The 27,184-nt window shown below is 32.0% G+C and overlaps 1 protein-coding gene across 2 annotated transcripts in view; it reads right to left on the bottom strand.

Annotated features, from left to right (window-relative positions):
* The window catches only part of LOC130891618 (hemicentin-2), a 173,904-nt gene that overhangs the window by 58,575 nt on the left and 88,145 nt on the right, over positions 1-27,184 (bottom strand). For both annotated transcript variants that reach the window (XM_057796458.1, XM_057796459.1), the window contains exon 9: positions 11,564-11,723. In XM_057796458.1, coding sequence (XP_057652441.1) covers positions 11,564-11,723 — 160 coding nt within the window. The remainder of the gene's footprint in view (positions 1-11,563; positions 11,724-27,184) is intronic.

Here is a 27,184-nt window from a genome sequence, read left to right on the forward strand (position 1 = left end):
GGCTCCTAGCGTTCGGAAAAAACTTCATGTGGATCGAAATACAAGGGTAAGTATAGAGACTGAGGGATCGAGGATCGATTGGGTCTATACCACTCAGACTATTGAGACAGAGTGTGCAGACGACCAGAGAAGTGATTTCGTAAGAGCAGAGGGAGTAGTAGCCGCTATTATTATTACATAAATTGTTAGAAAACAGAATAAAGTTCTTTTAAATGTGTTAATTTGTCATTTATTAATTATATCATATTTTTTTAAATATTCAATCAAAATTTTTCACTTTGGATTTTGAAGACGCAGAATATCATCGCACAAAGTTGTGGTACCGTCAGCATAGCGGATGGTGTTAATTATTTCACTGGTGATTTGGATCTTAAATAATTTATCACATAAAGCTGAATACTTTGTTAGAAGATACGTTAAACAATAGTGGAGACAGGACACATTCCTTATTAAATGCCTTCTTAGATATTACGTTCATCTGTTTATCTTCCTTTGACTCGAACTTTCTGTCGCCAGTCCAAAGTTCTCAATCCTATGTTGGTTTCTCCCAACAAAACACGTTTCTATTAATATAATGATGAATTTTTCGTGGTAAACACCGTCGAAGGCTTTTTCATAGTTATCACAGCACACGAAAACATCATTAAGTTGGTGACTATTTTGAAGGACATTATTTAGAGCAAATATGCATCTGATAAATGTGTTCATTATTTGTTTCTCTTGCCTTATCGGAATTGGAAATTGGAAGATCTGAATATCGAAATTAACGGACTCACCGTTCCATTACCCTGTTGATTGATTGACATGCAAAAATTAAATTATTATTATTATTATTGAATTATTACTACTATCCTGGGATATTAGCTTAAATTTCAACTTGTCTATTGACCTACGACATCTCCATAAACCGAGTTATGGAGCAAGAGGACTCGACGAATAACCTAATGGAATTTTTAAATTCTTTGAGTCTCCTGGCCTTCCTTCGCACATTATTCATTTGAAAAAAGAAGTTCCAATCATATTAATGCGCAACATAAGCCTACCCAAACTTTGTAATGGTACAAGACTTAAAATATCGTCACTTCAGTATAACGTACGCCTCATAGAGGCGGAAATTTTGACAGGATATGGCACAGGCGAGCGGGTGTTTATACCAAGAATGCCTCTATCCCAAAAAACTTTCCATTTTATTTCAAACGAGTCCAATTCCCGGTTAGTCTTTGTTATGCAATGACTATCAATAAAGCACAGGGGCAGACTCTACACCAGGGGTGGACCTTGGTGTAAGTTGCTTCTCACACTCTGTCGAGTGAGTGAAGCAAATAAATTATTTGTATACATCCCGACAAACTAAACGTCCAACGTTGTATATAAAGAGGAATTGTAAGTATTTATTAAATTACTTTTTTTTGTTTATATATTTTGTTGTGAGATTTGTGAGTGTAATTTTTGTTTAATATATTGATCTGAAAATGGACTCTTATCCACTCGAACGAAGTCGCGGAGACAGCTAGTTCATCTTAAATTTATTATTTATCCTTCTTACTGGCGGAAAATACTCTCTTAGTGGAGGGATTATAAAATAAATCTACACTCCAAATTACATAATTTTAGTGTTAGAGGGTCATGATGATTCATTTAGTCATTCAGTAAGGACATATTGTTTGAAATATTAAGATAAAATGTTTAATAATGTGATTCCATATCAAATATATGAAGTTTATTTTTCTAAAATTTTCTGAAGGTAGTACAGAAACACAAGATAAATTCATATGAACTCTTATCAACCAATTTTAGCAATACCATCTTCACCGGTTTATTCAACAGAAACTAAACACTACAGAAATTATAGCTAAACAATTCCCAATAGCGAGTGGTGAACGAGAAGCACGCATTAAAACAATTACAGACCGTTGTTATTTGGTTAATTACTGATGTTTGCTTGATTGTGTTTGCCTTATCGGCCACCATCTTGTGTTGAATGTGAAGTAGTCCATTTCGAGGACGCAAATAGACTGTAATGTTAATACAAGTATGCATGTGTTTTATCTGATTGAATAAAATTCAGTCTCGCTGAAAAAGGTTTACACTAAACATTACTTTCGGTTTAGCAATAATAATTTCCTTCTTGTTCTACTGCATGAAAATTCCAAGAAATCGTCAAAAATCGTGAGTTCGACTAATATTTCGAGTAAAAAGTGTATTATATCGTGAAAATGGATTGTTGAACTAAAATTACTAAAATTACTATTGCCCTTCAATCAATTAAATGGAATACAAAGAATAAAACTTATATCAAACTTCTAAATAATGCTTTTTTTCCCGCGGATTCGTAATAACTATTAAGTTTAGTCACCTGGTTTAATAATAAGAGTGGCACTTTGCTCTCAGTAAGCCTACATTTAAAAAAGAAAGGTATTTTCGCCCGAAAAAACGAAAACAAAGTCATTTCATCTCCTCAAACAGTCCATATTTGTAATCAGCACCTGAGAGGGGTAGATTTACTTGTCTGCATCCTTGCTTATTAACGAACTCATCTGCGTATATAGATATGACTTTAGTAAATGCATGATTTTTATGGTGACGAATCCATGATTACATGCCACTTTATGATTCTAAACTCGTGATTTCCTAGTATATGCGTTAGGCAGACAAGATTATTGGTAAAAAATTCGGTCGTCCAGCGTCCATGTTAGGTATACCATCCTTGAATCGAGTTAATACTCCAACCAAGTTGACAGTCTATCAGTTTCGTCGGTCCACTAGAAACACGTACTGAAAAACGAGCCTGTTCTCCATCAATCTGAATCGCAACTCTAAAAAGCTTACCAGATTGGCCAATACCCAAAAAAAACAACTCCCTTCAGGCATCAAGTTTTACCTCTGAATTCTGTTCGGTCTGATAATGTAGACTCTCCGAGTGTTCAAACTTTTGTTCTCTCACGAAATGTGGAAAATGTTACAATAGTAAAAGAAATTGCTTCAAGACCTAATTTCATATTTTCATTGATACCTGAAGATGCGAACGAAGTCATAAATGAATTTGCACTATTAATATTCAAAATAAGAGATTCATTCATTCTAAATAATTATTTTGTATGCAATTAGATATTTTAAGTGATTATTCTTTCAAATTGTTTGTTTCACTAAGATTTAATACCAAGTTAAAACATAAACGACATAAAATAAATCTTCGAATATGTCAATTATGTGAAACTCTATTAGAAAGTAACGTGACTTCATTGACTGTATGTAAAGCGAATTACTATTTTGCAAATATTTCAGCTTACTGGCTATTTAAAGCGTTGCATGCCGGCAATCTCTGAAGAAAATTCGTGTTCAAGGAATAATGAAAAGCTGAAGTATACTATTACTGCAATGTATAAGGAATTGGTAAAACAATTACTAATAGTACAGTTAGATTGGGCGTTATTAAATGATATCAATCATTAAAATATTTAAAAGAATAAATCAATTTATGTTCCCTCTGCTAATTTAACCGAACGTATAGAAATATGGACCGATAACTTAGCTAGCCCATGATCTACACCAAATAGTGACGTTTTCCGTTCATATAGTCAAGTCAAGCAAAGTCAAAACTTGTGATGAGTTTCCACACATTGTTGTCTTTGATAGTTTATTGTCATATTTTGGCGCTGTTCAATTTTCTTTCGAAAAGAGCCTAAATCAAGACGCCAAATTCGCAAATTTGTGGTATGGAAAAAGCAGAGTTCATATGAAAGACATTAAATTCTGTGCGTTGGATGCATTTCGTTGACTAAGAGGTGTTGATTTATTGTATTTGGTACCAGTATATCGATTTTATTCACCCCTACTGCAACTAATCCACTCAGTATCGGCGATCATAAAATGGTGGATAAAGCTATCAGTTTGAGATAACAATTTTATCATTTACACGTGTTGTTGTATGCTGAATACATCCTGGGTAATTTTAAAGAATATACAGAATAAATGAAAGCAACTTTGAGAACATGAAACTGTCGAAATTCTTCACGACAGACCCTGTATACTTAATGGTTATTATACTGGAATTGAATATGAAGATAAATGTGTAATATTCATCATTATTCTCTTGTACTAAAATTCTAATACAGTAAAGAAGTCTCCATTTTTCTAATTATGTCAACATATCGATTTTTCCAAGCCACTATCACTTGGGAATAGTTTTAACACCTAATGGATGTGTATAGATTATGCTCGACGGAATTATTTCTACAAAATGTTTGCACACTTTTATTTCATATCATGAAGTTGATGGAAACATATTTTGTTCCGCATAAAAAGTTCAACGTCTTCCTTATACACATTTATTATCCCGGCGTAGCAATTAGTCTTGTTCGAACATTGTAAAATCGTCCATTATTTTTCGAATTGGTAAATCGGTATATAAATCATTGGAATCTCTAATCTCCTTTTAAAGTGTACATTTCGATATGATTAATCATTGCATCGATTTTTATTGGTTCATAAATTAATCAAATAATTTTATCTCTTTCATCAGTATTTTACGTGGGAATCGACACAACACAATTGAACCAATTCTAATAATTTTTGAGATGTTTATAAGAAATACCAGACACTGGTTAATGAAAAACGAAATTATTCATTCATTTCCTTTTTCATTTCTCCAGTATTTCAATTTTTATACGCCTGTAATTTACGTGGATAATTTATTTTTGATTTCAGGTTAATCTAATGGCATATTTTTTGTGGTAGTGAAATATTAACCAGTGTTCGTAAATAATACTTCAATCTAATTGCTCGCGTGTTAAATCCTGTTGTTATTTTGCAATTAACCTACAAATTTTCGAAATATATCGAACAGATTAGTTGAAAATGGAAATTGAGTTATTCGATTATTGATATACGCTTATAGAAAATATTGAGTCTTATGAATACTGACATGAAACAATCAATAAGATATGGAATAAAGAGAAAGCTAGATTTTAAAATAATCGCCTACCATGCATCGTTCTCATTTCCAATAAATTGACCACCAATTATATAGGATCAGTATTTCTTTTACTTGAATGGTATTGTAGAATTTCTAAAACGTTTGATGAGATATGGTATAACTGGTCATAATTTTCAAAGAGCTACAAAAGATGTTCATCCACTGCTAACTATGATTTATTGAGATTCTCTATCGACCCCTTTGTTGTTGGATTCTAGTCTTCAGATCTTATAGTCCGGTCAAATAATAAGAGTGAAGCTACATAAGAATAAGATTAAAAATAAAATTTGAAAGTTCTTCATCATGGTATTTACAATTACAATCCTTCATCTCACATCCAAGTATGATATTGGGATTTATGATGGTGATCAGAGGATCTATTATAGATGAAATGATGTAGCAGGTACTATAGTAGATCGACTGATTGCATCTAGAAGTGGAGCTGAACGAAATTTAACCATAGATAAAGAATTCGAGTTAGTTTCTTTGGCAAATCCTTCCATGGAATAACTATGGGTGCACAATTGTTAGAATTGAATAAATGACAAGTAAAGAGACCATATTCGCATGAGTATAACCTTTTTTTTTGATCGTATCTTTTGAAACCAATTTTTAGTGGCTTTAGACCTCAATAATGATAATGGGATCGATAAACTAATAATAGTCCGCTCATTTCAGACATTCGAAGTTACATAAATTCCCACCAACCTGATAATCAGTGAAATTGTTTATTATATAATTAAAAATAAAATTTGAAAGCTGAAAATGAGTTTCTCGCGATTTTCAGCAGAACGGTGAGTTTTATCATAAAAATACTTTCAACAAAAATTGTAGTCCATAAAATTATCTACAAAAAAGGTACCTCAGGTATATATGTTACATACCAAGCCCGAAATTATACAAAGCCGGCTTTGTACAGGCGAATTTGTACAAAACGGCTCGTTTGAACTTTGCTAATGATTTGAAAGCAAGCAATTGACTTATAAATAAAATATATTGAAATTATACGCTTGTATATTTTAAAATAAAATGAATAGAAAAGTAAAATAAATAAAAATTTGTGTTTGTCTGCTAACAAAACACTTCCATTATAAATGACCGTGTATATTACTGGTTTAGCAGCGACGATTGCACTACTTACAGGAATGGCTGTACCGAGGCGGCTCGCTACAATCGTCGCTGTACGAAGCCCGCGAATTCCGGCTTTGTACAAAATCGCCTGTACGAAGCCGGCTTTGTACAATTTCGGGCTTGGTACCTTACATATATATCTCTAGAGTCGTAATAGCTCAACATCAATCGGAAATGTATTCATCAAAAAGTTTATCTACTTTTGGAAGGTGTCAAAATCGTTTACTAGTTTTACACGAAATAACTGAATTTTTTCAGGATGGATAAAATAACAGTTTTTAAAATGTTCGATAAACAAGATTTAGTTGAATGTGCTAAGGGGTTCATTATAAATACACAAATTGTCAGTGTCAATATCATATTTTGCTAAAAACTTAACGACAACAATTGGCGGCACACAATATCTAGTTAGGCCATTAATTAGTCCTTAACCAATTCATCAAAATATTGCACAATTATTATTGCTGTCTTCTTTCCAAGCGGGAATATATTCATTATTCCTTCTCACACTAAAAGAATATGTTACCACGTGAATATAGACAAAAATATGGCCGCTTACAGTAACTTCGTGAACTAGAGGATGCAAGACAAGATGAATTCATTTTATGAAAATAGATTCTTTGTTTATTTCTCAATTCTCAAGAAAATTTGGACCATCAACATTATGTCACAGTACACGATGATGAGAAGTACCACAATTGTTGAAGACAATGTTGATATATCAATAATCACAAAGCTATTCGTTTCTTGGAAAAATGTGCTCCCAATTACCAAATATTAAAATGAAAATTCCTGACAATTTTATACTCTTAGAAGAATTCTACTAAATTCAACCAGAAAGAAATAATTAATTCGACATCATGACTAAAAAAAAACAAAGTAATTGAATCTGAAATTATGTAGAGAATTCCGAAGATCATCCCCGATTATATCAGTTAAGTTAGGAGCAGATCTCTTGAATCTAATAGACCATGGGAATTGGACATCAAGCAATGTTGATGAGTCCTATATCAATAATGCTATAGCTAGGAAGATTCAAATATCAAAAAGTGGAGTACAGTTGATTCAGCCTCCAGGGGAGGTTTTAGACCTGAACAAAACAATGTTATGGAAGCGTAACTTTAAATTCTAATGTAACCGACCATTACAATATTTAGTGAAAAATGAGAATGATTCATTCAATATGTATTACAGTCTTTAATTCTCTTGATTTTTGCTCGGAATAAATATGTAATTTTATTCACTTGTACAATTAACTATTTTCTAATGGCACAAACAATGCAGGGTTGATAATTCCCGTAAAAATATTTAGTTTTTCATAGGCAGAACAATAAACATAGTTTTATACTATACTAAAATATTCCCAATGTATTTGAAACAATTTTACGATTGAACGAGATCGGCAAACAAATAAATTACCGTAGTCAACGTGAGGACCATCTCAATTGGAAAATTATTGTATTCATGCTGATGGTTTTCCGATCTCGATGCTTGATTGACACATTATTCTACGTTGTGAAGTATTTGAATGCTCTTTTGTTATCCTGCTCGGCTTTTTAAATGGCGTATCGCGAGATAACTCGTTGAAAAATTCGAGTATTTGGAATAGTGAAAAATACGATTGTTTCTTATGGGGATTTCCTAGAAGAGTTATTCATATATTTAAGGACTATATAAGTAAATTGTGTGTTTATCTTGAATCCGGTTTTTTATTAGGTTTCTAATGTAACGTGAACATAACAGCTTGCTCAACCGACTGAATCTAAACATGACAATTAGAGGATTGACCATGTCCTATGTTATTACTAGTTCTCAAAGATACTGTTGCAAACTCATCTCTGCCCTGGAGCAGATCCTGCTTAGATTTAGTAGAATTCCAAAATTCGGCGAAGGCGCCGCCTTTGAAGAAATACTCGGAATTCGTTTGATCTTTGTTTTTATATCAAGTGGTTTATTTACATTGTTTCTCTTGAATAATTTCTAAAAGGTAAAGTTAGGCTAGATGAGGATTCTTTTGAATAATTGCTAGGAAAGTCTAATTATTTATTTGTTTTGTTTCTTCAGTTTTCGGAGAGTTTTGGATTTCTTTTGGGATATATATATATATATATATATATATATATATATATATATATATATTGAGTTTCTCTAGCTTAGTTTAGTTCAGTTCATAATAAATAGTCGTAGTGAACAGAACGAATTACAAAGTAATCGAAGAAGAAGTTAGTTAAGTGAAAGTGATAACTGAATTATTATAAGTTAGTGTATTTGAGTAAATTAAGAACGTGAGAGACAGTGATTATCAATATACCCCACGAATATAAATCGTATAAATTAATAAGGAAAACATTACAATGTTTTGGTGGTGTCCAAATTATCTAATTATCATTTTCACTAAGTAAATCTTCACTTTTTATTGCATCTACAATCATTAGAGAAGTTGGAATACACAGTATATTTTTCGACTTCTGACAACAGATTAACGAAGTTCAACGTTTCGTCCAAATTAAGAATATAGAGTTCTAACTTGATCTACATGGTTTTCTGTGGTTATATTACAACACAACATCTGTGATATGTATTACAGAAGGGAAATTTTTAGGCTACTATTGTTCTTCAGAATTCCTCAAAAATTCACAATTATTTAAATACATTTAACATAAAAAAGAGTTAGAGTTCTCGAAGATGGAGATTAGATTAGTTGTAATAAAATGAACAAACAAAAAGATTAAATAACCACTAGGCTCTATCCCTAATACATTTTTATCAAATTCTTATACTGTTTCAATAAAGACTCAAAACGTTAAGTGAATAAAAATATATTAGAGATGAAACCGATTTTCTTCTTTAAATGGAAGCATTGAATAAAGCAAGGTTTTTGTTATTATAAATCAATTTGAGAACCCTATTGGCGAGTTTGTTTTTTGTGAAATGAAAGTGAACAGGCAATGAACAGCTCAATCAAACACAGTGCCCTGAATGAGCTTCAAATCTGTTTATTATCATTACGAATTCAGAATCTTCGAAAAGACAGTCGAACGCTTTTCTAAACTACTGAACCAGTAGATATTCAGTTTAAGTTAACCGTTCGACACAACTTACACCGGTGGAACATTGTTTCAGCGTCGCATTCCAGTCAGGGTCAAAATTATTATTAATAGTGTAGAGACATTTATGGGATTCGTCCATACAGTTTTCACGCTTTTACCCTTTTTATAATTAGATATTAGACCTAATAACCCTTAAATAAGGCTGCGATTCTAATATTCTGTCCCTCAATGTTTCTAAGGCTGATGTTTTGTTATACTAAAATACATTACAACGTTTTGTACTAAATACCACCATTGACATCGCTGAAAGTGTAAATATCTTAGGAGTTGTAGATAATTCTTTGAAATGATAGTTACATATCGCCTCTTTATCTAAAATATTCAGTTCTGTCTTGAAACGAGATCAGTTTTTAAGGAACCGAACTTATCAATTTCTATAACAGTTTATTATGCCCTATTTTGCGACTCCATTTGAGCTAATGTGTAAAGTACAAAAGAAAACTATTGAACATTTACTCAAACTAAACAGTAGGACTCACTGCCGGGACTTCTAAATATTGACTTTTCTTTTTCATATTTGAATCCGTCTGCGTAATCCGTAAGCAAGTTTCTCCTATCATTTGCTAATTTAAATAAAATCTATTACATTTTTTTTTCACATTTAACGTATTTTCGGGCCTTCTGTGCCATAAACGACTAAATTTTACTTTCTGCTTTGAATTTTTCACATTCGTATTGAACTATGTATGTACAAATTGGTCATTATAAGTAAATGACTTGGAAATGATTTCGATTTATACAAATTAAATAATTTTTTCGCCTCATTTTTTGATAACATTGATATTGTTATGACTTGAATAATTATTCCTCATTTTACTGTGAATACGAGTTGTTTCTAGCGCATATTTACTGACTGATTATTAACGTATTACGTCGAATAGCGTGATCTCATTTCCAAAATATCAGAAATTTTAAGTTTCAAGTTCTTGAAACATTCATAATTGATTCATATATATATTTGATATACTTCTTCATCTCTTTTCGTACTGCTATGCTACCCGATTTTGATGGAATAATATCAATAGAAATGGCGAACGAAAAATGTGAGCTGATTTCGTAACTTCTAAACGATCCTCATAAAGTTGTGTCTTATCCTTCGTGAAAAATCCTGTTCTATTCCTTGTTCGGTGTTAAGGTTAATTTCTCTTTTCCGGGAATTTACTGTAATAAAGTGAAAGATTTGTAGCAACCGCAACGAATTACGTCCAAAGGTACATTTTTTCTCCTGATTCCCTTTATCTGATAGATAGTAGATATAAGGGGGACATAATTTCTATCCAATCAATCCAACGGTAACATGGAAAAGTTTTTTCAAAGACTAAATTACACTAGAGAGAACTTTTGGTAAAATTGACACAATGCGTTAGGCATTCGTTAGAGTTTCATCCGATCTTGGAGAGGTCTTCTGATCCGTTTTCATGTTTTCATCTTTTCACTAGTTTTTTCTAATGAAAGACATTGTTTTTTGTAAGTATTTTAAATGGATAATTATAATTTATGATAATTTTCCACAGAATGTCTCTTTATGGCGAACGCTTTTCTTGGCATGTACTACGATCTAAAAATCTACATATCTCCTAAACCATTTCATCGGGTAGAGCAAAGAGTACATTTTTGTTGAACAATCGATTGAATAGTTCATTTCAGCTAACTTTGGATTCTACAGGTTGTTCTTGTGAAAATTCATACTGTTGGAATGTATAATTTAGAAATTATACTTAAATATAAGTTCTAATTTCGCAGCTTTGAAGGCATATAACTCTAAAAACGAGTTCTTCTATGAGAAAATGAGAAAAATGTCAAAGCATTAGTTTCACGTTATCAACTCACTCCCAAATTTTCAACTAACACCTAGTATAGTACAGCACAGGCCACCCGACTCGGGTGGAATCGGTGTAGCAGCATGACCTGGCCGGAATTGGAGGCCAATTCTTGTTCTTGTGTTTCAATTTTTGACTGAAACATTGTACCAATTACAGCTACTAGAACTGTTCTGTGTACCACTAGAATTAGTTATTGCCAAATTAGTTTATTTTGAAGAGTAAGTAAGCTCATTCCAATAGGATGTTTAGAATCATAGTTTAAGACTGCTTATTTTGAATAGATCCTTTTTTCCTTGGAAAGGTCAAAGAAGTTTTTAGTTTATTGGTTACAATTATTGTCTAGAGATCTTTGAATGAAAATATACGGAAGCAGTGGTCTGCTATACGTTATACTATTCAGTTTTACCTTTTAATGTTGAAACTGGAAGCAAATTCCTGTGAATCCAAAAATCCGACGGATACATTTCAGTAAAAACATATATAATGACATAATAAGAATCTGAACTGAATAAAAATTTACTTACACTGAACTGCAAGTTCGTATGGTGCGCTATAGGTTTCTCCTTCTATGTTGATTGCCGAGCATGCATAGTGTCCTGCTAGCTCCTCTCTAATATTTTTCAAAATTAATTTATCACCATCAGGAAGAATTCCGCCGGTTTCATTGTACGGTATAAGATGAGCCTATAAAAAACATGCCTAAAATATGGATGCTGTGGTATCAAATACAGAGTAATGGAGAAAGTACTGGAAAAGCAAGTAGATAGGAGCAAAAACAATTATTGGGACAGCCTACAAGGTCTGAATCTGCTGAATGTATCAACCTAAGTAAGAACAATCTACGAATACCAAGAGGAGTTCTGTTGGGGCACTGTCGCCTCAACCAACGCTAGGCCTATCAGATAATGCGACGTGCAGGTTATGTTGCACAGAGGACGAAACCTCTATCCACATTTTTTCGAAGTGTGAAACACTTTGGAGATCCAGAGTACTACACATGGGAGCGTATGAAATAGAAGACGAAGATCTCTGGCAATTAAAGCTATCCCACATTCTATAGTTTTTAAAAGGAGTGGATTAATGGATCAGCTGTAAACACTGGGTTCTCCAGTGGATCCTTAGGGTTGCAGTGTAAAAAGACTCCAAATCCATACATACATACATACAATAATATGGATTCGTCACTTTTGCCTAAACAGTGACAAGAGAAAACGAGATACTTGGACAGTGTGCTTGGTGTTTCACAGTTAATTTGTGGATAAATTGGGAAAAGTAACAAATTTGTCTTCAGACTTATTTCAAATTATGCTTCAGGGTCAGGAAGTGAAGGAATGTGAATATGGGCAGAAAAAATGAATAACTTATCAAAGAGCGAATGAACATTTGTTACAACGACTTATTCGGTAAAGTTTAAACATAGATTAATGTGATTATATTTTCCATTATTCCAAATATGGAGATAGGATGTTAATTCCATATGAAACATTTTTATATCGCACAATCTGATTGTTCACTATTGACGCTTCAACTTGATTATATTCCCATTTCTGAAGACATGCGGTTTAAGGCAAACATGTTTACCACTCATGTATGAGTAATTCGATAATAGCATGTATGGGGTTTTACAAAAGTTCAACGAATGATCTTCGAAGATGAACGGTGCGCTATAACTATATTTTTGAATAGCTCATATCTTCTACATGTCAAATTCGTCGCTGTTATGAAAAATTATTTTTAGTTTATCCGCTGTTGTTTAAAGTTATCGCAAACCGTATTTTCATACATTTGAAACACTTGAATATCATGCAGTGATTACGATTCTTTAATTTGATATAAGCATAGTACCAAAACAAAATCAGAAATGATTGTTGAAAGTTCATAAGGAGTTTTTTCTTCAATTGAAACAGATAATATGGGCCGACTGTATGAAAAAGCCGCCATACGAGAAAAGACTCAATGGTAATCCACGAAACAAATGCATCTGAAATAAAGGATATGATTATTGAAGATTGTCGATTGACAAAGAGAAATAATAGAAGCCGTAAGTATTTAATGAAGCAGTGTGATCAGCGTTTTGATTGAAGTCTTGGATCATACAAATATATTCGCAAAGAGGGTACATGAACAAAAACTCACTCTTGTTAAATTTAAAACGTTTTAAAAATAATAAAAAGCATTTTGTGCATACTTTTTAACTGTTGATAAGATATAAGTCTAACACCATGAAGATTAATCAAAATAGAACGTTGAGAATTGGTGCGAACTAGATACTATAGCTAGTTAGGTTAGGGTCAAACAATCAGACAAAAATAATTTTGTTTGTGGACTGGAAAAATAGTGAAGGCAGAGTATGATTTCAATATTTTAGATCAATAGGATGTGAGAAAGACCTACTTTACATAAAAAAAAATAATCTTTCAACATAACGAACCCTCTCAGATACAGTTCGAAAAACTATCACACAAGTCATAAAATCGTAGTAAGAACTTTTGCAATATCCATTCTATTTTTTAGGTTTGGCTTTCCTTGTCTTCTGGGTGTACTGATGTCTCAAAAAATTTATGCCTGGAAAACTATCGAACGAAGGGTTACTGTAGCCGTTTTGGCGTCTTCCGACAGTCTTCTAGATTCTCAGTTTAATTTCTACTATACCAGAAAATATCCTTATGAAACAATCCAACTTAGTCAACATTTGGACTCAAATTTGCACTTCAATACACGTAAATCTAAAATACATTCTATTCAGTTATAAATAATTATCATGTGTATACCATATCGGTGCTGCTATTGGCACCCTCCACGCAAATTTCCGTGGGTTATTCTTACAATATTATTTAATAATGAATTTTTCGTATATTTCGTTCCAAATAGATTAGAAAAATATTTCATCTTTAGATGGTATTTATCCGTGGATGATATTTGTTCGTGGATGGTATTTGTCCGTGGACAATATATATCCGTGAGTTAAAACTTATTATTGTAACATCCACGGCTGAAAATAGAGACACGGATAAATCTTAATTCGGTTCATTTCTTTAAAAATGTCCGTGTATCTATGGTTGAAATTAGAGTCACGGATTTGTCAATTGTGGATAATAACATCATGCCATACATTTCTTTCTAAATTTTAGTTGAATCTAATCAACAGATTTCTAAGCTAGAATAGATAACTGATAGAATTATGGGTCTCCTTTCAGTTGAATCATTTTGATATAAAAAGCTTGAACATTCTTAATAGGCCATTGATTCTAGAAAATCGGTGAATGATGGCGATTATCTATTATTTGTTGATGTATTGATATTTTTCATTCACAAAGTAACTACCCAGTTAAATACCCAATTATTGCAAAAGTGATAATGGAATTCTGTAATTTAGACAGACGGAAATTAAATTGAGAAAGAAAAAATAGTTTTAATGATAGATATAGCACATATACACAGATACTTTCTGTTTTTTCCAGAATAAGGTTATAATGGACTGAAATTGGGATAGTTATGTGAAATTTAGATTCTAGCTTGTTCTATAAATTCGTGTAATTGTTTTTTCTTTCAAGGAAAGAGAATGGAATTGCAAATATACGAACCATAAAATTGTTATAATATTATTAATATTTCATCAAGCTTGATAATTTACATAAATTTTGTGTTGGTTGTTATCTTAAGTTTTCATCTGAGTTGATTCTCTTATTATTTAGTGGTATCATTTTTTAGTTATTCAATTAAACTTAGTGGCCACCGTTATCCAGTGACATCTGAAGTGCACAAACACTTGAACACACAGCCAAACAAATAAGTAGCGTTTTGTATTCACAAAATAATACGGAAATAATTGGCACAACTGTACTTTTACTAAACTGAAGCTTGAATAATTTCACATCGAATTATTTCCGTCCAACAACGACGTGGCTCAAATTTCAAGTTGGCCAGTTATATCCACTTTCTGTGAAAGAGTTTTTTATGTATGCCACTCATTTTAAAATGTATGATTCCATATTTTCTAAATAATAATAGACCTATCATACATAAATATACTTTTCTATGTTTTACTAGCAATAATAAATTCACACGCTTGTCATAAATCACAGTTTCTGAGAGTAAACATAAATAATGAGGGTTAATGTCGACTAAACTTTCTTTTTGTTTAGCCCAAATTTATCCAGTCACCGCATTAATCTATCAAAGTGACAGTAGATTTGTGTTATCTGTGTCTGTCTTGCAAGATATCTATCTGCCGTTGCTCCTGTCCCTTTCACGTCATTGCTCCTAACCGATTTTTTCCGACTTACGGCTTTTCTCCTGCATTGAGCGCCTCATGACTTGAGAGAATTTATACGGAGATGTTGCAAGATAACGAAATAATTAATTTTTAGTGAGCTGAAATAATGGAGAATATTTGAGCTTTTTGCAAAATCAAATGAATGTAAATGTTTCTTAATTAAAACGAAGAATAAAAATTCTGCATCCGAGTATTTACTTATTGGAATACAAGCTCTACTTTAAGTGTCTTACAGTTATACTCATTTTCCATATTCATTTAAAATCGTGTTAAATACTGTATTACTAGTAACGGAAATATAATATAGAATTCAGTTCTATATAATACTTTTCACAATCATAACACGGGATGTTGATACAAAAAATTTCGAGAGTGAGTATATGACAGGAAAAAATTGTTTCATATGTCCCTTGGTTTCTGAGTTATAGTTCTTCAAAGTTGCGAGATCGGATCTTATATTTAAGTGTATTTTCTAAATTATACATTCGAACAATATGAATTTTGGATGGATGATTACGTATGACCATGTAGTATGATTGACAGAATAAATAATTCTAGATTACCATCTGCAGGCCAATGGTCAACTATCCATAACTTTTACAGGGACAAACTGTACAATCTAAAGATAACAAAAATAGATTTTTCAGTCGATTTTTCAACAAAAACGTACTCTTTCTTTAACTCGATAAAATTTATGGTTTAGGAGATATCTAGATTTTTAGATAGTTGTATATTCCAAGGGAATCATTCACTATAAAGAGAAATTCTGAAAAAAATTATCATAAATTGTAATGTATTGAAAATACTTATAATTGGACGTATTAACTATTCATAGGATTCTCCCGGAAAAACTGTCTTACACATCCAATAAGTGCATGCCATAGAAGTAGAGAGTTTTCCATTAAGACTGGCCAACGCTCGCTAGTTTTTAGATAAACATTAAGCTTATAATACATTTATTGGAGAAGTACTGTTTACTGATGAAGTTGGTTTCACACGAGACAAGTTTATTAATACTCATAATTTACATTTAAGTGCAGTACAATTAAAACTAAGAACCAACATCGGTTTCATCTTAATGTGTGGTCAGGTGTAGTCGATAAGAACTTACTAGGTCCACATTTTTCTAATAATAACCTGAATGAATGAATCGTCAGCGATACTTAGAGTTTCTCCAGAACGATTTCTCACGCATATTATGTGATATTCCTCTAAAGATTCGCAGAGACATGTGGTTCATGCACTACTTCCCAAATGATGTGAAAAATCATTTCAATAACATTTATCCTACTACGCGGATTGCTCGGGGAGGTCCATTTGAATGGCCACTATGTTCCACTGAACTAAATACATCGAATTAATTTTTTTGTGGATATCTTAAAAGCACAACACCAGTAAACAAAAGAATGATCGATAGAATAAACTTCCATTCTGACGTTATGATCCAGAATCTTAGAATGGCTCTTCCTAGTTCAAAGATATAGTGTGTAGAATCAAGGTACCCACTTCAAACATTTATTATAGTTTTTTTCATTTTTTCATTTGTTGTTTGTTGTAAGGTAACCAATTTTTCTACATTTCAATTTTTTTCTGATGTAAGTAATACGATGTTCGACAGTATGCAGTTCAATTAGAAATGTTTGATTGTGTTTCAATACTTCCTGTAAGTATTTTCAATAGATAATTACAATTTATGATAGTTTTCTTCAGAATATCTCTTTATAGCGAACGGTTTCCTTGGCATGTACAACGAACTAAAAATCTACATATCTCCTAAACCATAAATTTTATCGAATTGAGCAAATAGAACCTTTTTGCTTGAAAATCGATTGCAAAATACATTTTGCTATCTTTAGTTTATGTGAGGAACGTTTTGTAACAAGAAAGAATGTTCAAATTAATGGCGACTAAAATCATACTTTTCTAAATACTAACTGAATAAATTTAGACACTTTATGAAGCAGTGGATAAGATTATTTTCAGAAATCTATTGCCTGCGATCACATTTATTAAGTGACTAGCACCCGCAGCTCCTACTCCTCGTTGAAGCACCGTGTTACTAATCTGCTCTTCACCCTTGGAAATAAGTGAGACTGACTGGATGCATGTTCGGAAATATAATGCGGATGGGAAAAAGACTGCTTGTTGTATGAGGCTCACCACTTTCATTGGAGCTTTCTTTTAAATGACTTTCTTGAGGCTGCGCACAGTCCGTTCAAAATGTATTGTGACACTATGATTAATATTTGCCATAGTCTTCATTGGTTACAAGGTTTGTGGAATGTTTTCTACGTTTTCAGTGAAAAATATTTACAGGCTTTGAATTAGCGGTAAAAGTCGCTAGCTTTGGCTTAAAGCACATTGTATTATCATTGTTATTATTCCTAATTGTGGTTCTTCATTGTATTCTTAAATTCAATGTTCTGGTAATATATATAGCTAAAATAGAGTAGATGAAATCGGAGGTTATTTTAATTATAGCCCAGTTGTAAAACTTTTCAGAGAAAATCATTCAATTGTTTGAGGTAGAAAATCTAAGTGTGAACTGGACTACAATCCTGAATATATACAACAAATCGTACGTTTCATGGGTAAGTTCTTTATCGTTTCATACTGTCCGGATTGTATTCTATAGCTCAGAATGTATCTCCAATATTCAACTTCTCTTCCATATCGTAAGGTCCTGCCTTATATTTTCATTTTAGGTATATCAAAATATAGTTGAAGAGTCTTGGTGAGTGTCTCGTATTGTCCAACTTTGCTCCTGAATGATTCATTTCTGTGAGAAATTGAGAAACACGCAAAATATAGAAAAGTTTCCAAGTTTTTCTTTGATAATCGAATACTATCTTACTATCTTTGAATGAGATTCTTAGAATTGTTAAGGAAGGACTTTTGTAGCATATGAAATTTGTATGAAAAAAGTGTAAACGCAATAGCTCAAATCCCGGTTGTATAACACCAAAAATTTGGATAAACAGATATGTGACATGATTATAAAAAAAATTTATTGGTGCACTTTCAATATCACTTAAAACCCCTGAAGGTCATCCAGAACAATAATAATTGCTTAAGCGCAATATTTCCATTTTCAGTTTTAGGTTTGATTATATGTTTCTAAGGATAAAGAAAAAGATTGATAAACTGCTATATTGGGAGTATATTTGGTATTATTAAAGACGTATTTTCGTGATTTGAGTCAATTCAAACAGGCGATTAACACGAAAAAAGGAACGACAAGTTATTTGAGCGATAGTTTTCTAAAACTCTGTTACTGCTTCAACATGACAGCGTTATAGTTCCATAAAATTCACCTTACCACTTGAGAAATTCCCAGCAACTAACTACAGAAAAGCGACATACAGAACTGGATGCGTTTGAAGAATATCAACATTAGATAAAACAAATTATCGCCACTGAAGACTGTGAAGTAACATTAGTCTAAATACGAAAACTACATTACTGATGGAATAGCTACGCTAGCTAGCTTTGCGATATTATAAATATCACACCTTGCATATTGACAAAAGTGTATCAAATATCTAGAGCAAATGGTTGACAGTGGTAGAGTGGAGAAACTTAACATTACTGCAAATTAAAATGATGACGATATCGTTACCATTTGCGGCTACTTTTGATTTTTATATCGATGTTCGATCGTGTGTATTATGTCTACGTTTTAATTGATAAATTTCTTTGTGTACCAAAAATGTGTATGTGCAATTTCCTGCATATTTATGAACTGTAATTGTGAAACCTATTGCAAGTTTCGCTAATAATGAAAATTCATGTCTATTGTAAGCGATTGTAAGCATTTGAAAATGTCACAGCTGCTCCCAATTTTTCTTTTCATATTTATGGAGTAATCCAAGCAATGATGGAACCCATCATACACAAAATTTTTGCAACTGAAGTGAATGCGCTGTTATCCCAAAATGGCGGTTTCCACAAGTCAGTGTCACTCACAATGCTCGAATATCAATTCTTCTCTTCATTGTGTAGTTAGTTCAGACAATCTTAAGTTGAGTGCCATGAATTTGGATGTAAATTTTGTTTATCTCCTATTTTTCATATATTTTAGTGATTTTTTGATAAAATCTTCTGGTTTCTGGGTTTTTACCAACAAAAATCCACCGACAACAGAATATTCGTATCAGCGCTTGTTCAAAAATATCAAACGGAATCGGTTCTTATTTTCTATGAAGTCCTCATCTACATACACGTATGTAACTCCATTTATTAGAATATTTCTTGTCTGGTTCCATACATCAAAGTCGATAATTTTTTGAGATTTTATTATACTCAAATTAATATCTCATTTTTCTAGTTCATTAATCAGGATCATATCAAGCATGTTATATGATTCTATGTAAAATACTTCAAACTACTAACATTACTTGAAGCTCCTCAAAGAGGATATTTGCTTAATAGAACTTTATCTCTAGTGATGAATAATTTCCCAATAGACACACTAACAAACGGATAAAAAGTTTCCCTTCAAACAAGTAGTTATCTTGTCTAAGTCATACAATCCCAAAAACGGAAGTTCGTTCTACTCCAATTCAACCGGAGGCTGTTATACAGTCATCAGAAAAGTTTGGAAACTTCTCGACCTTTTGTGACTTCTCCGTCTATAGTAATCGTATCATTTCGATTATGCTAATCAGTTTCCTGAACATCTTTGGGTGACAGTGAAGTTTTCTCATCAATTGAGTCTTTTGTTTCCGTCATTAATTTTCAATTTCAATGAAAGTATACTAAATAATTCGCTCAAAACAATGACATGTTGTACAAATTGCACTTTGTTACCTCGAACTTTATACTTAATCGATTGATGGGTTTGAATAATTGAAACAAATCTTTGTGATTCAGAATTAGGTGATGGAATAAACGACAGTGCATAAAGTGGAAAATACTTCTTGGCATAAGAATTAAATTACTGCGGAGAAAATTAATGTCACTATTATAAAAGCACGGGATGTTTTGTATGATATTTTCAAATTAACTTTGTGTTTTGTTACTAATAGATCTAAGACTAAATCCCAGTCTAGGGACTTCCCTTGATAGCTAAAATTCATTCACAGAGTAGGATTTCTTTTTCCATTATTTTATTATTTATTAACTCGAAATTGATCTATCTCTACCATAGGATGGATGGTAGCTTTTTTCGGTGGGTCTCTTACGTAGGTGCATCGAATATGAAGGCGGTACGTGCCTATAGGATAGCTCAACTGGTATAGCTTCTAGCGTGTCTAGTCGTCCGTTATCGAAAATTACACAATAAGTAGGTGTTCTTTCTCCTCCTCCATGACTTCTTTTCGTGTATCAGTTAACAAATCTGGTACCTATCTTCAACATCTCTTGGCTAGATATAGGTTTGATAATTGTCTATGAGATTGCTCATACAAACCCTAAAGTTGATTTTGTCAAGATTGAATGTAACCGGTTTTCTCACAGATCAAACCTTTACTGAAATAATTGCAATAGGTGGTCAACTAAGACGAGATTCACCCTCTAATGCTTTTTTTCGTGAAGAGAAAGACTAGCTGAAACATTTAACCAACAATTGAAGACACTCTCATTGTTATTCATCTTTATTTAAGTGATAACAAACAGTAGCGCCAACTTCACGTCCGTCGAGTTCAGTTTTAAAAAACTATTTCACGAACTCCATAAATTGCAATGCCGTAACGACGCTTATAACGAACTGATCAAGTCGGTTATGCCAGATATCAACACAAAAATACCAAACATTCCACATACTTATACAAAATTGTTTTAAGAGGCGGTGGTGATGCTCCTCTAAATATTTCCAATAGAACTGTCGTATATAATAAAGAAAGGTTCTACTGCAACTCAATCCTGTGGTGATATCTTGTAGCGACAAAATTATGCAAGATACTTTTCATATTGAAATGATCTTTTCTAAGTAATAATTCATGGTGAAAATGTTTCCCGAAAAAAACTGGGATTGTAATTAAAAAACATATTATTAAAAAAACTATTTTTTCAAATGAACTATTTCTTCTATTGTCTTTGTTCATAATGCGTAACTTTCATCTTATTCTGCGTCTTCTGTGGAGCGTGCAGACACTTGGGAAATTTGTAATTTCCTTTTTCCCCATTTCTCTATTTTCACCGAGATAAGAGTGTGACATTACGTTGGTGTCTTATGAAATATTATACTACTAGAAAATATTATGATTGCATACTTATATTAGATATCTGCATTTAGGATGTAAATTTTTAAATATTAACGTCGTAAATTCAGCTAACAAGTGCAGATATTTCTTCTTTATTAAACTTGTTTGATGCTGCAACATAAATGCTTATTGCAAAAAAGAGGGAGCAGCTGAATTATATCCATACCGTTAATAAAAAGTTTTAAGTAAGAGAAAAGTGAGAAAATGATACAATTTATGACTGAAAATCACGCTTATTATTGATTTCTATCGACATAATGACTCCTTTTAGATACATGTTCATATAGTTCCATTTTTTTGCTATTGTGAATAATCTTCACCGTATCAAGAATTGATTATTATTACGGTTCAATTGATTCTAGAAATTTTGTATACAGCATATTTCTCCATAAGGACAATCAACTGATCATTGATGAGGTGCAGTTTCACGTTTTCTGATCCATTAAAAACCAATTTCTCATTTTTGAATTTGTTGAATGTAAAAAATTTAAATTGTCGTAAAATTATGAATGAAATGAGAGAATATTATCATTTTAATGGTAGTAATTGGCTATCCTCTCCTTCGTCTTTTTCGATTGTAGACTGTATATTATTTCATCTCAGAAACGAGGATATAAATTAGTCTTCTAAAATGAAAATTGAGAAAAGTTAATTAAGTAACGTCGACAACGGTTGCGATCTAAGTTCGTTACTTTTGTATTTGTGAACAAAATTGACTGAACTTTGCTTTCAGGATCTTCTGTTTATTCCGGAAATATGTTTGCCTACCAAAGATCAGCATCAGCTCTTTCACTTTGTAATATTTTCATGAAATTCGATATGATCTACAGGCAAATTCAACAAAAAAAGAATGAGATCTTTAATTAAATTCAAATTACAGAAAAAGAAACTTTTATGACATTGAGAAAGAGGCATCCGATATAAAACGATTATAAGCTGAGCTAAAGTTAATAAAAAAAGCAAAAGTAAGAAAAATATGGTTTAAAATCAAGAAAATGAGAACGAATGCATCACACCACGTATCAAAAGTAATACTAATTCGAATAATCTATTTGAGTTGAGATCAAGAACAATGTATTTTGGAGAAAATCCTTTTTTATAGAGAGTTTTAGAAGTTTTCCAAATGAATAACGCACATGCAAATAATTCACGAAAAATATTTGACTATCAGATTCAAAACACCTCTTCAAATAATCACCATATTTCCTTCATAGATGGACGCGAATGTTTCAAAATGGCGATTTTTGAATTCTGATAAATTTATTACAAGTCTGCATCACTTACGGATCGTCAGTTTTTGACAGGGAGAACTACTATAGCCAATCTAATATTATTTCTGAACATTTAACAAGTCGGATATTTGTTTTTGATTTTTCTTTTCTACATATTCGCAATTATCCCATGTTGTATCCTTAATGGTTGTGGGTTGTATGATAATTAAATTTACATATACTATATATATTTTGAAGCATCTAAAACAAACAGCTGATAACTAAAGTTTTTGAGAATCATTGGACGCTTCCTCACTGATGGAAAGGAAACATCTTGAAACATTCCTATCTTTTTATCATGTAAACTATAAAATCCGGTGAAGCTCTTATGAATTCCATTTTCTAGTCTTTTACTTCTTGAGTTTTAGTTCCAAAATACCAGTGATATTGAGTAATATTGAAAATTTCTTTAATTTGAAAAGATATAACATGCTAGTGGAAGAAGACAATCGATCAGTTGTGAAATTCTGATAAAAAATAAAAAAATATTTCCTTTTATATTTGCTGTTCTTTATATTTGCTATTGTTATATTTGCTGACTCAATATTTGCTGTTTACAAAGAGATTCGCGTGGTAAGTTGCCACTGTCAAAAATAGCTCTTAAACTTCTATACACAAATAATTCATTCCAAAATAACACTTAAATATCAAATCAAAGCCAATCTAATGTTATTTATAAATAATTCGCTACCATTTTGCATTCAAAACAACTTCATTCTTATGAAATCAATTCAACTAATAATCAATTCATTGTTGCCTCAAAATCGCTTCTCGATAATGGAATCCTAATGTCTAATTTAATTAATACCTGCTAAAACTCAGGTGCTAAGTAATAAATTCAAACGAAGTTGTATTGAACAATGGTTTTTACACTATATCTGAGAAATATCTGTACCTGTGTAGATTGTAAATTTGAAGCCGTGAAAAAATGGAGAATAATTCAGGAATATTCTGCATAAACTCCATTCTTTTCCATTTGTAGTTATGTAAAATGTCACTTTTCAAGAAATATCCACTTCGTTTCTTCCTTTCTCTCATATTGTTACCAGAGCTGACAATCAATATTATGCTCATGAGATTACTCAAAGACTAAGATGAGTTAGTTTATAATCAAAAGTCATTATGAACGGAACGAAATAGGAAAGTAAATGGTAATTATAAGTTGGAATTTGGAATCGTTGGGGATACTAAACACACTGTTTACACTACCACTACAACACTCACAATTACACTGTCCGAGACGCGTTTCGATAACCAAGTTATCGTTTTCAGAGACTGCATGTAAGCTGGTGATTCTGAATAAAAGATTCAATATTATTTAGAGACTACTGTTAACATTATAATGAAGTGTCTGATTAGCAAATTATTTTCTTCCACAAAGTCATATTGTTTGAAGGGATCATATCCCTTCTGGTCTTCTTGCTCTCAGTTTTTAATGATAACAATTTTGAATGTGTGAATGTGGAATCTTCATATTTCTAGACGTACGAATAACAACACCAACAGACTTGAGTTGAATATATAAATTCATTAGAGAATTTCACTTTGTAATTCAATTTCCAAACCGAGCTGGGATCACTTAGTCGACTTGGAAAATAAAATTTTTATTTCTACAGTTTTCAATTTAGATGTGAACGAAAATTATCATTGGAATTAGGTGATGACATTAACAAAGTGAAAATATATTGCAAAGGATTTAGGTAAAGTATATTAACATCAATGAAAAATTCAATTTTTCACGCGACAGTTTCAGTTGTCAAAGTACTTTGTGTCTGCTATGTCTTACAATTCTGTTGCTCAAATTATTTTACTCCTTGAAAAGACAGATTATACATGAATCTCATAGCTATTTGGAAGCACTTCCATTTCCATATCTTCTACTTGATAGTCTTGTACTTGTAGACTCTAGGATAGTTGTTCTAGATTCCTATACTTGATTCTGTCCACTATAATATGGACAGATTGTTGTGGTGAATTCTTTTGTGAATCCTGCTTACTTCTTTCTATTTATTATTCACCACCTTCACTCTTATATGCCTTTGTCTTGGAATGTGGCCAAAGAATTGTGGTATTTACTGTTTGGGATTGTCACAGCAGTTTTTTGATTTTTGGTACTACTTGAAGTCCTTGGTACTTTTAATGCTATTATGCAATAATGATCATAATTTCATAGTCCATAATTCTGCTCCATATAAGTAAAAAAAGAAAATCGTAGCAAAATAAATCTACGGAAGTAACTGAAATAGATTTTGAGATGTACTTAGAAATGACGTGGATTAGATATCAAGGAAGCTGTTCTCAATGTAAAAATATTGATGGTGGAAGTTTGGGTTGAAAATGAAGAAAATCCACATGGAATATAAATTGTGAACAATATAGGCACCAACACCAATAGGAAGAAAAACAGGGAAAAATATGATATTCTAGAAAAACCAGGTCTAAATGAGAAAGTGGAGTAGAATCAGGAAAAGCAGTGAGAACGGCGATAAAACTAACAAGCGAGCAAAAACAGGGGGGCATACCAACGAGAAGGTTACTAAATGATCCCGTCAGATTGAACGATATGCATGATTCTATATGTCTATATGAAGAACATCGCATTACCTGGACTACCTCCCAGTCATTTTATACACTTCATCTCCTAATAGGTAATTGAACTTAAATTGTAGGTAGAATATTTTGAGGAAATTACTAGTCAAAATTAGTATGAGTGTGAAAAGGTAGTTTCAACTAATGACAATTACGTAATCGAAAAATGCTAGATGGAAATTATTTCTATTGAATTGGTAGCCAAATTCCGTTAGATTTATGGAAATGAGAATCTCACAATGTCTCACTAATAGTGTGTAGTTGATTACATACACTCATTAAACGAAAGGAAAAAATTAAGCCAATTTCTGTCATTTATTTCGAAACAATTAAATTTGTTAATGTCTCTCGATCGAAATCAATCAAATATTATTACAAATTAATGAGAACTGCTCACATAGTGAATTTACTAATGCGTTTGGAATTGTATGGCTTCTAATATAATTTTGTAATTTGCAGCAAACTATCCAATAACCAAAAGTAAAATATGTGAATGCCCAGCTGTAGACATTGAATCGATATTATCATATTGTGGTACTATTTTATTAATCTAATTATTATACATCGAATTTGAAATTTATTTGTCTGAGCTCGTTTGGACGGAGAGTGATATTTCATTCATTAGATGAAGCTTGAACTAAAAAAAATATATGTGTGATAAACGGAATATCCAACTCAATTCGAAATGATTCAACCATTTACAGAGAACAACAACAACAAAAAAAGGATTTATTTCCAGCTATGAATTGAACTAATACTAGAATCAGTTTTCAGTAATATTTTTTTCTGAACTGTACATATTGTTTCTGTCACGCAAAACTCCACAAAAAAATCTAAAACTGAGAATTCAAAATTAACCGGGTAATAGGTCGAACCAAGCATAACTCTTTGATGTGATATGAAGCAGTACAGAACTAAAAAAAAGGCATTCAATTTATATCGACAATGCTGTCAGTGACATATTTACGCGTTATATTCGGTAGAGTTATTGAAATTCTACGGAAAAAACATACAGAAAAATGTAGTCAATTGAACTACGAAACTCATTGTTTATTTAATTTCTCGTTGTATAGATAATAGCCAGTAAAAAAACTGAAAAATTTATTTTTCCATATCTAGAAACTATATATACACAAATATCACATGTTTTATAGCAACTGTTATTTTTATAAAGACATATATTTCGACGAAGCTAATGAACTATTTGGAGTTGTAAACTCCTCCGGCCGTTATAAGCGGGCCTTATAGGACATTGCTCTGACTTGTTTAACTAATGCCATTGTTGATAGTGGTCGGGTACGCGGTGATAGCATAGGAAAACAGTCAAGTTTAATATATTATTCGAGAACTACCAAAAGTTTTGTGTTTGTTGAGGCTGTAGAGGTTTTTACTACATAAAGAAATCTTTTTTGTGGACTTTTTTTATTTTTTATCACTTGAATTAACAAATTTTTATAAAGAAGCTGGAAGAGAAGATATACATTTCCTGTATCACCCATGTTGAAACAAGGAGGAGAGACTAAAACTTTGCGATGTTGCCAGCTTTGGCATGGTTGTCGGAGTGTATCCAACAAAGGCTTCCAACACTAACGGAGATAAAATTTTTCCAACCTAGTCTCTCTTGGTTTCTTATTCCTGCTCGTAATATGTTACAAAATGCTGGTCTCATTTGTGCATAAAATGCGAAATACTGACTATTTGAATATTTATATCTCTGCAGTTACATGATGGGAATTGTATGATACCCAGTTGAGCAAAATAAGTAGAATATCTTCAAAGACTAACCTATAGACTCAATGTACTTAC

Source organism: Diorhabda carinulata, chromosome 3 (genome assembly GCF_026250575.1).
Source record: "Diorhabda carinulata isolate Delta chromosome 3, icDioCari1.1, whole genome shotgun sequence".
Classification (NCBI taxonomy): Eukaryota; Metazoa; Arthropoda; class Insecta; order Coleoptera; family Chrysomelidae; genus Diorhabda; species Diorhabda carinulata.